Raw genomic sequence first — 15,169 nt, 5'->3', positions numbered from 1 at the left:
CAGTGTTCTAGACACTTCTTCTAATGATTTTACCTCTCAAAATGAGCCACCCTCAATCCTCTAAATTGGTCATAGCATTTTATTTTCGTCATACAGTAAGTATTGGTAGAAACTGGAAAAGATAAATATTAGTGATAAAAGCATGAATGTGTCTTTAAGGCATTAATATTTTATTAAATTAGTACCCGATATGAGGAACTGATTTAACTTTTAAAATTCATTGTTGTATTAAACAGAGACTTGTGTAAACACAACAGAAAATTCTTCAGTGGAAATGACTTGACAAAATACAATGCAATAATGAATAATAAACCGTTTACTGAGGCATTCGAATAAAAATATACTCGCATTTAAAGAAAATGCGAATTTCAAGTTCATTGTTAATCGTTGAGCAATAAAAATCACATGGTGGATATTTACATCTTTTGGAAAGAACTTTTAAAAAATTGAATGAAGAGCAGTGCAAATTTTATAATTGTTTTATCTACTCTCTAGTTATTGTCATCCCAAACCTTTGAGGTCCTGTAATAAATACAAATAAGAGGTAGAAATCCATCTTTTGAGATTTCTTAATGGAGACAAGTCTGCCGAGTAAAGTATATACGAAAAGCGACTCGGGTACTGGCGGTAAACATTACGAGCGTATGCACGTTTATGATTAGAGATACCTACTGTTATCGATAAAGTATTTAAGCAATGTTGTTTCAGTTAATACCGACGTGAACAAACATACTTTTAAGATAATCTAACAGTATATGATTTGCCCAATTATTTAGACAACGAACATATTTAAAATTCTGCATGAAACCACTATTCGTTGGTAAAAGAGTAGCCCTAGAGTTGGCGGTGGGTGGTGATGACTAGCTGCCTTCCCTCTAGTCTTACACTGCTAAATTAGGGACGGCTAGCACAGATAGCCCTCGAGTAGCTTTGTGCGAAATTCCAAAACAAACAAACAAACAAACAAACAAACTGCATGAAACTTTTTCACCTATGATTTTTGAACTAATAGACTAGTGGAAAACAACTATAGAAAAGCTTCTATCGTCAGTCTTTGGGCCACTTTTCTAAACTAATTATTGTGGTGTATCCGTCACTTTTATAACACACAAATAGTACTTAAGAGTGGAACACCTTTTTGAAGCAAAGAGCCGTGAATCTTAGATCGTCGTATGAGAACGCTAAGATCTAGGCCATACTTGACTCGTGCCAAACGAAACCAGTCTTTTCAAGAAGTTCGGATTGGTCCTTGTGGTTAATCAACGTCTACTTGTCACACTTTACTCTGAACCTTCCTCCAATCCTGCTTTGTGGACATCGTTACTTGACAGCCAGAAAGTACCTTGTTTAGACAAGCGTTTTCTACTGAATCTGTTTGGCCCGGCATGGCCAGGTGGGTTAAGACGTTCGACTTGTAATCTGAGGTGGGACCAAACATGCTTACCCTTCAGCCGTAGGGGCGTTATAATGTGACGATCAATCCCACTATTCGTGGGTAAAAGAGTAGCCCAAAAGTTGGCGGTGGGTGGTGATAATTAACTGCCTTTCCTCTTGTCTTACACTGCTAAACTAGAGAGGGCTAGCGCAGATAGCCATCGTGTAGCTTTGCGCGAAATTCATAACAAACAAACAAACAAACCGAAACTTTTTGCTCAGAATAAGTCTTTACTTGGTGCTGCCATCTGTCCATACTGAAGGAAAATACGCCAGTGCAATTAAAAACAAGAGCATTAAAGTGAAACGAAACGTGATGTTTAATCTCTGAACGTTTTGGAATTTATAGATTCCATTAGCAACAACTTAAAACGTTTTCACAGAACATACGTATGTAGTATATACATACACACGCATGCGCATAACAGCAAACAGTACAAGTTGTAATCTGGAGAAAAGTGTAATCAAAGTGTACAGAACGAAGAAATAAATAAACTGTCTACTTTCATCCTTGTCTTTTTTGGTTCCTTTTCCTCAAGTTCAATATCCACCCCTATATAGCTTTTTTATTTAACAATATTTTCTTTACTAATACTTGTTATAACATATATGTGGCTTCAATAAGGATTATAATAACTAAAAAACATATTTAAATATTCATTCTCTCTACATCCAACAGTCTAATCAAGATTCATTCTCGTGCACCACAATAAAACGACTAAAATTACTCATAACATTTACTTACTTTGTCCATTAGGGATAAAAATGTTAAAACTATTAGTATTATTGTTCTGGATTTAATATAATTTCTATTCACGTAACTATCTATCTAACCACGTATCAGTTGATCATTTTTTCCCCATCTGTTTGTTTGTACAAATATCACTCACCATTGTTTGGTTGACGGTAACATGTCTTTCTGGTTTCGTTAAAGAAGTGACGTTAGCAGCTGGACTTTCTGTACAAACACGTGTGTTCATGTTCATGTGCAAGTGTGATACTATCTCGTTAATCCTTTGTTCCTGAAATAAAGAAGGTTGATATACCGTTGGAAATACTTTTGTTCATAACAAATAATATCGTTCATAGCAGTTATGTTTTTAATAATGGTAGCAAATTGTTTCACTATAAGATATATACATTTTATATATCAATCAATCAGTTCGTGACGTAAATGTAACAATGTCGTCAAGAATGTTAAATGTGAGATAGAACGAGAGGAGGTGTAACAATAATCCCAATAAGATTTGGATAACGTGACAATAAAACACCGGATTCATGCTTTTAACTGAGCTACAGTAAATTCCAATGGCAGCTCAATGTCACTGGAATTTCACTTCAGAAAAACATTGGCCGGCCACTATGATTTTGTATCTCTTTAATTGTTTTCTCTACAGGCATTTAAACAAATTAGTAATGTCGTTATATACCTTTAGAATACTTATTGTAGTATGATTGAATTGTACGATGCGAATAGTATTTCGAAATTATATAGTTTTAGAAGACTTCTTACCCAGTACTTACACCTTTCTCTAATTATAATTTAAGTACATAAGCACATGCTTTATTCATTTGGAATTCAGTTCTTAAAATTACTAACAAATGAATGAATTTAGTTAGCAATCTTTGACATGGTACATGGGGTAGGCAAAGCGAACATACCCAATTGCGTAGTTAAAAAAATAATAAAAAACACAAAACTTGTGAAGTCACTGTATTAACGTATGGGTGAAGGTGAAGGAGAATCTGTAATAATATGTTAACCACATTGTCACCTAACATTTCAGGAATCCATACGAGGCTTTTCGTCCAATACGAGAGTTCTTCAGGCCAACTGGGATACGATAGCCATGGTAGTGGTCCAGGCGATTTCTTTATCAATGATTACATGACCTACAACAACTATTTTGTGGACTAGATTAAGCACGTGGAATATATTTATTATTAGTCTTATTCGTGTAATTTACAAATCATAATTGAGGAAGGATTAATAAAGCATTATTATTTTAAACTTAATACTAATTATTTGTTTTATGTTTTGATAAAAATATTAATGTTCAGTCCTTGTTTCTTTATCACAGCAATATCAATTAGAGCTTCTCCGCATAACCACTTTCACCCTAACAGTGTTATATAGAGTACTTTTTCTCAAAGGACTTCGTTTGTTTGTTGTGTATTTTGCGCAAAGCTACACGAGAGCTATCTGCGCTAGCCGTCACTAATTATGCAGTGTAAGTCTAGAGGAAGGGCAGCTAATCATCACCCACCGCTAACTCTTGGGCTACTCTTTTACCAACGAATAATGGGATTGACCGACACATTATAACGCCTCCACCTGGCCATGGCGGGCCTCCAAGGACTTCGTAAAGATCATCAATTTAAAATGTCTATATCGTACATCTACAGATCACAGTCTAAAGAAGTGGAGTAGCTTATCAAAATTTGTTTTCTTTTCTATTGTTCATTTTGAAACCTCAGTATGTAAGTTCTCGTGTCTTAACATTTTTGTACAGTACTATGCATGCATTTCCGAATAGATTATACAAGAATTGTACATTTTAATTTTTATAGTCTTTAGGAAGTATTCTGTAGTATTTAAAGTAAAAAATATATTTTGGGAGAAGTTCTGGAGCTAAAACTTCCTAGTGCATTGAACTAGAAAAATAAAAGTTGGCTGTCAGAAACTGAAAAGAAAATTTTGAAATAATTCAGTTGGTCATTTCGTTTTTATGATGGTTTCAGCATTGCAATAAGTTCACAATGACCATGGCTTTCACTGAGAACAATAATGATTACCTTTATTGGTTAAAGATGGGTTGAAAAATCTGGAAAGAGATACACTGTTGACAGGAGTGCGTGAGTGGTCAAACAAACTAATTAGCAATATTGCGACAACAAAATAACAGTTGTTTTTATGGTTATTTAAATCACATAATAAGTAATTATACTTATATATAATCATACGCACGATTTATCTTAGCAACAAACTAAAATAACTTGGAATACCTGAGATAAACGTGAGGCGGCTGCTAGCATTTAGGTTACAATGTTGCTTGCGCTCAAAAAATATATCTAAGGGTCGGGTTCTTATATTCTATGAGTTTGAATTATTATATAAAATCATTTTAGTAAAGTTACTTCAGTACTTTACAATTTGATTCCAATAAAATATGCTTATGTTTATGTTCCTGCTGAATTGAAAATTATACCTGGGGAATATGGTTTTATAGTATATTTTGCGAAAACGTGGTCATACCCGTGGGATTCACTCATCAGATGCAGTACCACGCGCAAGAATAGAACGTATTACATCTGTGTGTGCGCATTTTAAAGGCAGCCCAATGGTTTATGTAAGCAAGTCAAAGTAATATCACCGAGAAAATAGACTGTTTTTCAACCTCACGTATTGAGAACTATTGGAGGGCCATAACGGGCAAATAAAAGAAGAGGTCAAGAAAATAGACTGGGAAATAGACTTTGCAAAAAATCAGAAAGGAAAATGTCTCTGCTGTCTGTGTGATTGGTTGTCAGAAAGGATCAAAGCCCAAACAAGACAATGTGCATTGAAATAAAAGAATAAAAATCGGCTGGTAGAAACGTTAAGGAAAAATTGTAAAGGAATATCTTTGGTTATTTTGTTGCTATAATGGTTTTAGTACTGTAGCAGTAAGTTCACAATATCTCAGAAAAGGTAAAATATTTTCCGGTTGATATATCTTAGATCGCTAGACTGATTAGACGAGAAGAAGAATTTATAGTAAAGAAAGCTTCTCACACATACCAGAGAGGGGAAATGAAGAACACGTAACACGTAGAGCAAAACGAAAGAAAGGGGGGAAAATCGAATAAAGAAGATGAAACAAAGGAAACTGAAAACAGAAAAATCATTTTTTTTAACTTATTATATTTTGGAAATATAAGATGTAACAAACAGTTTTGTGTGTTCATTTTACAATGAAGTGATTAAAAGTGTTATTATTTACATTATTAGTATTAAATACAAATCGTTAAATTATTGCAGAAAAATAAAGATTAAAACTTATTTATTATTGTTCACTGTCATAAGTTTAGAGTTTTAAAGATTTCAAGTTCTCATGATCTCATATCTTCACTTGCATGTCAAACAATGTTATCAAAAACACTTTGCTTGAATGGCTAAAAGATACAATTTTTCTTTTCCATCGACTAGTTGTATAGCAGTACGTCTGCGGGCTTACAACGGTGGGAACTGCGTTTCGATACCAGTCGTGGGCAGATTACAGATAGCTCTTTGTGTATCCTTGCGCTTTAACTACAAACACAGTGATTCTTTTGAGATGTGATATTTGAAATATCGTTTTTAAATATAAATATATTTTATTACGAAAAGTGTCTGATTGATACTACTTTTTAAACATCTTTGTATCTAAATTAAATATATTACCATTTTTTTTGTAATCTTAGAAATTACAATTCAAATAACAGATAAAAAGTAACCAACACAAGTATTTCAGAACAACTAATGAGCAAACAGAAAAGAACTGAAAGATATGTGCCGTACCTTCAATAGCGTCAGTTGTCTCAAAGCGAACTGTTTTTAACATACAAGATTTTATTTGAGACTATTTAAAGTGAACCATTTATAATACATATAAATTCATTTGAGACTGTTTAAGGTGAACCGTTTATAACATACAATAATTCATATGAGACTACTTAAAGTGAACCGTTTGTAATATACAAGAATTTCTTCGAGACTAGTTAAGTGTGACTTATATTTTATAATATGCAAAGTCCACTCCAGTCTGCTTAAAGTGATCTGTTTATAATGTACAAGGGTTAATATCAGTCTAATTTTAGTTATCCGTTTAGATATAGTTCTCAAAGATTTAATATGTCACTCTGCTTAAAGTGAATCGTTTATGACATTAAATGATCAATGTCAGACTACTGAAAGTTAAGTAGGAGTTTGATTTGTTTCTAGCTGGTCAGCACGATGGAAACCGTTCCTTCTGATAGTTCTATTTCTTAATGTTATAAGTAAAACAAGTTATCGTTGTACAACGTCAACAGGAAGACATTTTAGACCATCTGATGAAAGCTCATAGAGACAAAAAAGTTATTTTAAATTTAAATTATTACATTCTTTATTTAAGGCCTCAGAACATTGGAAAGACATTTTTTGTGAGAGAGAACATTCGAAAAGAAAAATGTTTAATTCCGACCGAAAAAATGATGATTAAATTGAGAAATTTTGTTACTGAAGCATATAGCTAACAATCATATGGATATGTCCTGACTTTACTAAACAGTAAACAAATTCTGCAGTTCGACCTTTGAAATCGACACTTCCCACAAAAAACGGCAGAAAGGGAATTACAATCTTCAAATGCCAGTTGACATAAAACATAAATTCTGCCAAATTTCTTCTTTAAACATCGATGAAGTAAAATCGAAAGCAATGGAAAGCCAGTCGCGGCCACTTAGCTGGTTCAAAAAACAGAATCACTCTTTTGAAACTTATTCGCGTTGCTCACAGTTAATCAGGCTTAGATACCCATGGTGTGTAGAACACAGATATCTAATTGCGTAGCTTTGTGTTTAACCACTAAAGAAAAATCTCTTCTAGTTGTATTTTGAACTTTTTTTCAGAAAATTCTATATTTATCACTAATATTTACCAAAAAAAAGCTTCGAGTTTGGTGAAGTAAAAAGTTAATATTTTAGAAATCTTTAACATAATGTTTTTTATTTAAAGTAAAACTATTTCATTAGTAGTAAAATACATATCTACAGCGAGGGGTTGAACAAGGTATTCGGGTGAGTGTTTTTGACCAATGTTTGGTGCGACGAGGATTCGAACCTGCGATTCTCAGATTACGAGTCGAACGCCTTAACCCACCTGGCCATGCCGGGCCAGTTGTTGATATGGTAAAACATCATGAGACACTTTTCAAGGAACTGTATATACATATTGGTTTTCTGAATAGAACCTGAGTTATAACACTTACCTATTTTATTTAATGTGCTTGGAGTAGATAAAATAAAATTTACGTTGCAAAAGCATGTTGCTGAAGATTGTATCGTTTTCAGAACGAGTTCAACAGATTCGACAACACGATTTTAACACCACTAAACGATCAAAAAATATCCAATAAAGATAGAGTCTACAGAATGACAATAATTATAATTTGTATTCGTGAAATGTTTCATATCCTCAGGGCCAGGTGGTTAGCGGTTATTGAGTCGCAATCTGAAGATCACGGTTTCGAATTCCAATTCCACCAGACATGCTCGTCTTTTAAGCTTAAAGGGCATTATAGTGTTACAGTCTATGCCACTCTTCGTTGGAAAAAAGAGTATCCAAGTATTGGTGGTGGTGGAAATGAATAACTGTCTTATCTCTAGTCTTTCACTGCTAATCTAAAGAGGGCTAGCGCAAATAACCCTGGTGTAGCTGTACGCAAAACTCAGAACAAATCAACATATCTTACGATCTATAATAAAAAGTGAGAGCCACAAGGTCTAAAGCATCCATTACAAGAACTTCCAAAAAAGTTCTAACAACCACAATTGTAATGTTGTTTACTAGTTATTTGTTTTATAAAGTTTTATCTTATTCATCAACTGATGAAGAATGTGTGCACCAAAGATTCTAACTTTAATCTTAGTTGAAACTTAACAAATAAACTGTGATCGCTAACAGAAAAATATAAGTAGGCATTACACAATAAACATTCTTATCGTTAGATCCTATAAGATATGATGAGATAAAAGTTAGTTCTTGAACTTTAGGCTAATCCACGAAAACTCTCTGTGGATAACCTCAGGAATGTTGTTAATAATAAAAAAAGACAAGAAACCGGTGCGATATAGTACTGTAAAAAAGTGTAAGGACAAAAAATATTCTGTAATTCTTTTTATATTATAGAGCTAATTCTTCCATACCATTAGAGAATTTACATTTCCACACTATGGTAATGCTTCACTGACCCCTGTTGGCAAATGAATGAACCAGGGAGAGAATGCTTGTCATTCTTTATAATTTCCATATACTTGTACCAAGGGCATATTATAATGGTTCTACTTGAGTGAAAATACTAATCACATTTAGGGTTTGATATAACTGTCATGGTACCTCATGCGGCGTCTTAACTTTAAAAAAAGAAGCTGGCATATTGTAACGGTACATGCTAGAATAAATCAATTCAGTAGCAATAGAGAAATAAACCTTGATAGAAACAATGTTTAATACTATGTATTGTCAAGAACTGTCAGTAGAGCAGAGCTTTTACATAAAAGATTTACGTGATGGTGACTATATTCTTCGACAAATTATTGCAACCTTGTAGTACTCCCCAAACACTGCCAAGTACACCAGAGATCATGTGACGAAGACAAGTAAATTTGAAAATAGGAAAGAAAGAGGAAGAACACTTAAACACAGTGATAGTGATGAAGCAAGTATGATGGTTTGTGGATGTTCTTTTCTGCTGAGGCAACATCAGGTATTTGTAAAATAAGCAGAATAATAGACCAGCGCAAGTACTATCAAATACTCACCCAGCACGATATATACAATGGTATGCATATTATTGATAAAGAGTTCTACCACCAAGAAGATAATAAATCCAAACATTCATCTGTCCAACATATGCAGAAATTACCTAGCTAATAAAAAAGCTCCTGGAGTTATTCAAATGATGCAAAAGTCCTCACAGAACACCGATATCAACTCAAGTTAGCAGATCTGAGACTTGATAGATCAAATACTTGACAAATAAAAAGATAAGTCCAAATAATTTTATCAATGTGCATTAGAGACAATTTGATAAAATATGCTGCAACAATGCCTGAAGGAATACCTACAGAACAGGAGACACAAAATTGTAGCTGTTGGTGACTGAAGCGCTTCCAATGAGTTTGTGTTGTACTAAATAAGAAGATGAATAACATTTTATGTTTAACCTGCGTTCAACCTTCCATTGTCCTTTAAAGTAACTTGAAATATAATTCTTGACGTTGTTCTAACACTTTTGCACAGTAATGTAAATTAATTCTTAAATTGGTCAATTTCTATTCTATTTTGAAGGATTACGAAAATGAAGAGCCCGGCATGGCCAGGTGGTTTAAGGCGTGCGACTCGTAATCTGAGGGTCGTGAGTTCGCATCCCCGTCGCACCAAACATACTCGCCTTTTCAGCCGTGGGGGCGTTATAAAGTGACGATCAATCCCACTATTCGTTGGTACAAGATTAGCCCAAGAGTTGGCGGTGGGTGATGATGACTAGCTACCTTCCCTCCAGTCTTACACTGCTAAATTAGGGACGACTAGCGCAGATAGCCCTTCTGTAGCTTTGCGCGAAATTAAAAACAAACAAACAAACAAACTACATCAACAGCTAATAACAACGTACTTGTAGTCTTTGCAATACCATCTGTTGTGTTCAGATTCATAGGTTCTTTTTGTGTAATTGATCTTCAAATTGTGATTGTTTATGCAGTTGTTGAACATAACATAGTAGTTCGCTATTTATTCTTCGCAAAGCGTATTATTAGTAGTAGCTGTTATCACATGCAAATGCTAGATATTCAGTATTTTCCTTACAGACTTGCAATTTATACGTAACCTGGGTGATCGAGTTTTAAAACGATTCGATTTCGACTTATGACACTTCAGTTTACAGTCATGAAAACACTGAAATAGCAAAAGATATAAAGATTACGTCACCGTTTGTTTCATTCATTCTTATATAAGGCCCGGCATGGTCAAGCGTGTTAAGGCGTGCGACTCGTAATCTGAGGGTCGCGGGTTCGCATCCCCTTCGCGCCAAACATGCTCGCCCTTTCAGCCGTGGGGGCGTTATAATGTGACGGTCAATCCCACTATTCGTTGGTAAAAGAGTAGCCCAAGAGTTGGCGGTGGGTGATGATGACTAGCTACCTTCCCTCCAGTCTTACACTGCTAAATTAGGGACGGCTAGCGCAGATAGCCCTTCTGTAGCTTTGCGCGAAATTAAAAACAAACAAACAAACAAACTACATCAACAGCTAATAACAACGTACTTGTAATCTTCGCAATACCATCTGTTGTGTTCAGATTCATAGGTTCTTTTTGTGTAATTGATCTTCAAATTGTGATTGTTTATGCAGTTGTTGAACATTAGATAGTAGTTCGCTATTTATTCTTCGCAAAGCGTATTATTAGTAGTAGCTGTTATCACATGCAAATGCTAGATATTCAGTATTTTCCTTACAGACTTGCAATTTATACGTAACCTGGGTAATCGAGTTTTAAAACGATTCGATTTCGACTTATGACACTTCAGTTTACAGTCATGAAAACACTGAAATAGCAAAAGATATTAAGATTACGTCACCGTTTGTTTCATTCATTCTTATGTAAGGCCCGGCATGGTCAAGCGTGTTAAGGCGTGCGACTCGTAATCTGAGGGTCGCGGGTTCGCATCCCCTTCGCGCCAAACATGCTCGCCCTTTCAGCCGTGGGGGCGTTATAATGTGACGGTCAATCCCACTATTCGTTGGTAAAAGAGTAGCCCAAGAGTTGGCGGGGGTGGTGATGACTAGCTGCCTTACCTCTAGTCTTACACTGCTAAATTAGGACGGCTAGCACAGATAGCCCTCGAGTAGCTTTGTGCGAAATTCAAAAACAAACAAACAAACATTCTTATATGCATCTATTTTAAAGGAAGTTTGTATTACAACCTTAGTAAATAGCTTAAAAGGTGAATAACTTTTTACGCTTTTATCAAATGCCATAACCGATTTTACTACAACATTCTATGTTCTCTATCTATCTATTAGCAAGTTTATTATTTTGTTCTGCTCGATGCGTGAAAGGAGTTCGTATGTTGTATACCGCAAATCAGGACATAATTGTACCCGGAGATTATCGATTGAGTGACCATAAATGCCTTAAGGAACAGCGGAGACGACTGGATCGCTGTGTTCATACCGTGTTTAACCATGCTTCATAGGTTATTAATTAATGTCATGCGGAAATGAGAGTAAGCTAACCACAGGTTAACATGCAGAACAAGTCTTAATGCGATGTATGATTGAAAGCGCACGAAATACAACTGGGTATGTCTCATGGGAGAGAAAAAAATAGCAAAAGGGGATAAAAATGAAGGAAAACAGACAGGAAGATAATTACAGTGATTGAGAAAAATATAAAACCTGGTAAGAAAAGTATAAAACATCTTTCCACTTCAATATTTATATATTTTTTTCATGAAGAATTTACACAGTAGCGACTGTTTAGTAAATTGCACTGTAGAATAAATAATGAAATTACTTTCAGTGTATCTTTATGAACATAATTACACTAAATTAAGTGTCACTAAACTGCATTTCCAAAGTGTACAGAAAGTGTTTATTTTTCTACTCAAACATAATCTATAAGTGATACATAATAAAACAACTGAGCTACGAATTAACTATACGTGATTTCTGTGTATGTTTTCGTGTTGTTTGTGCACTATAAGGAGAAATGAGGTAAGACGATTTGCTTTGGTAAAACAGACACCCATATATATCAGTAGTTATTACATGCTGTAAAGAAAAAAAACTTTTCAAGTTAGTTGATTGTTTATCATGCGATTGATTTACAATAAACAGCTTAGGATAAGACTTATCATCCTCTGCTCCCCTCATCTAATTCACTGGCTCGGTTGGATTTTACAGATCCCAGCCACCAGATGGTCACTTTGCCTTTTGATTGACAGTTCTTCTGGAAACTGGCTTCTTCTAATATTCTAACTTTCCCATTTACGACTCTGGTCTCGACCTTCGCCTTGCCAGCTCCGACCGGACGTTTAACGGTTCTTGTGACAGATACTCACCGAATCTTCCAATTAACAAACACTAAAAACCATAGACATTCTAAGTATTAAATCTCTCGAAATGTCTATGACACATCCGCGTGCGGGGTGCATGGGGATAATCATATCCCTAAATACCGCAGTTTGGGAAAGTTAAAAACCTTTCCTCAAAACCAAAATACTTGTAATGGTTGTTGTTTCTTCCTCAAGAGGGTCAATAGAGTTCCATACACATCCTTACAGATTTTGGCCGCAGTGAAAATCATTGTATTACACGTTGCTCTAGATAATGCACAATTTGCGAAGAATATTTAAACAATGATTTAAGTGGTTTAACTCAGAATTTATTTTAACCTGTAGTTATTACGAGTTAGATTGAATCATCTTTACCCCATCATTCTCATAAGTTTCATTCAACGTGAAAAGCAGAACGACGCTTAACCATAACAAGTTTAATATCTAAATATATATATATATATATATACATATGTCAAAATCTTTATAAATAACTATAAATAACATTTATAATAAAGCATGATTCTTTCAAAATATTTTGTTTTTCATGATCCTTCATATTTATTAGTGAAAATCGGGCTAAGAGTTAATTAAGGTTACCGTTATAAACTACTTTCATCTACTGTTTTTATTGTAAAAATAAACCTAACCGTGAAAACACTTAATATCAAAACAACTTTTTACGAAGTTGGAGAAATTTTATGTGCATATTATTTGTGAAAATAGATGTGCAAACAGATTTGCGCTTAGATACCACATGCTGTGAGAACACAGTCAATAGTCCAAGTGTTGAGACACTTTCTTCTCTACGTCATCTTCGATTATCAAAGGACTGCCGACAAATTATTGTCAAGTGCTATATGTAAATCAAGCTCACTTTATATACGTGTTCTAACACAACCAAGTTTATGGATTTACAACGCTAAAATCAGGGGTTTGATTCCCCTCGGTGGACTTAGCAGATGGCCCGATGTGGTTTTGCTATAAGAAAACACATACACACTCTAACACAACTAAATCTAAACAAAACTGAAAATGTGTATATACATATATATAAATATATATATGTATGGTATATACTTACTGAGAAATATTAGATAAATTTAATGTCCTCCGCTAATACAGCAGTAAATCTGTGGATTTATAACGCTAAATTCAGGGGTTTCGATTCCCCTCGGTGGACTTAGCAGATAGTCCGATGTCGCTTTTCTATAAGAAAACACGAACACACATAAATTTAATGTGATAACAATAACAGTTATTTTTTTCAAAACTGCTAAATAGCAAAAAGAGGTATATAATGATATTCCAACGGTTCATCCATAATATTTACTTGTCTTGTTAAGCACATCTCTACATAGGGGAGTATCCGTGCTGTGCCCACTACGGATATTGAAATCGTGTTTCTATAGTTATAAGCTGAAACACGGAGAGACTCATCTGTATTTATGAGGTATACTAAAGTTACATAACTCAACATCAGCTAAAATGTGAAGTAAATGAATCATATAATGAAACTTTAAATGTAATGTAAGTTTATTTTGTCTCATATTCCAAGTTATAAACAATATGTTAATGATGTTCTCGCGGGCCGTAATTTTATTTTCGACTTTCATTTTGTTATATTCGTTATTTGCGGTTTTTTTTATAAACGTTATCACCATAAATTAAAAAAAGACCCCCCTCAGTGTCACAGCGGAATATCTGCGGACTCACACTGTTAGAAACCAGGTTTCGATACTCATAGTGGGCAGAGCACGGATATCATCCTGCAGCTGTCTGATTAATTTCAAATAAAGAAACCACAAAAAAGGAATTCAAGCTTTCAAATTATAATTTACAGAAAATATGTGAATACAATGATATGATATTTACACTTTACTCATGACTATAAGCTGAATGATGGCAATTCATATACGGCATCACATGAATCTAACCAGCTGTCAGTTAGTCTTGCGTTATATGCCTCCAAGTTTACTGCTAATCGTGGGGTACACTTTGTTTGGGAATGTTACTTAACGACATTATTAACGTCATAAAATCCTAGATTATTAAAGTAATATTTGTAAAATCTTTCAAATCTCAATGTACGTACAAATTTGACTCAAAAGATCTTTTGCTGCCTGCAATTTACTTCTAGTCTATATATATGCAAAAACGGCTCGTTTGGATTGAGAAAATATTTTAACACCATAAAGAGCTTTTGGTATATAACATTTATTTACAAATAGCTGTAAGTTTTGCTTTTATTTATTTTTGTATTCTGGTTATAAGTCAAAGTTTGTTTCGTTTTTTGAATTTCGCGCAAAGCTACTCGAGGGCTATCTGCGCTAGCCGTCCCTAATTTAGCAGTGTAAGACTAGAGGGAAGGCAGCTAGTCATCATCACCCACCGCCAACTCTTGGGCTACTCTTTTACCAACAAATAGTGGGATTAATCGTAACATTACAACGCCACCATGGCTGAAAGGGCGAGCATGTTTGGCGCGACGGGGATGCGAACCCGTGACCCTCAGATTACGAGTCGCACATCTCAACCCACCTGGCCATGCCGGGCCTATTAGTCAAAGTGTAATGATTGTTTACTGCTTCCAAAACTGAACAGACTGTTCTGTTTTATTTACCGAAAAATAACATTTTTTTTTATTTTGAGTTTCGCGCATATTTATACGAAGACTACTTAGCAATGTAGAACTAGAGGGTTTGGTTTGTTTGGTCTGTTTTGAATTTCGCGCAAAGCTACACCAGGATTATCTGTGCTAGCCGTCCTTAATTTAGCATTGTAAGACTAGAGGGAAGGCAGCTAGTCATCACCACCCACCGCCATCTCTTGGGCTACTCTTTTACCAAAGAATAGTCGGACTGACCGTCACATAATAATCCTCTTACGGCTGAAAG

General features: G+C 34.8%; 1 protein-coding gene across 3 annotated transcripts in view; it reads right to left on the bottom strand.

Moving 5' to 3' along the window:
- Positions 1 to 2,450, bottom strand: part of LOC143246467 (uncharacterized) — a 129,251-nt gene extending 126,801 nt beyond the window's left edge. For all 3 annotated transcript variants that reach the window (XM_076493230.1, XM_076493238.1, XM_076493246.1), the window contains exon 1: positions 2,325 to 2,450. In XM_076493230.1, coding sequence (XP_076349345.1) covers positions 2,325 to 2,420 — 96 coding nt within the window. In that variant the 5' untranslated portion in view covers positions 2,421 to 2,450. The remainder of the gene's footprint in view (positions 1 to 2,324) is intronic.
- Positions 2,451 to 15,169: the final 12,719 nt, after the last annotated feature.

The sequence above is a fragment of the Tachypleus tridentatus genome, chromosome 1, assembly GCF_004210375.1.
Source record: "Tachypleus tridentatus isolate NWPU-2018 chromosome 1, ASM421037v1, whole genome shotgun sequence".
Lineage (NCBI taxonomy): Eukaryota > Metazoa > Arthropoda > Merostomata > Xiphosura > Limulidae > Tachypleus > Tachypleus tridentatus.
The sequence above is the reverse complement of the archived record's forward strand: the minus strand, read 5'-3'. Positions and strand labels throughout refer to the sequence as shown.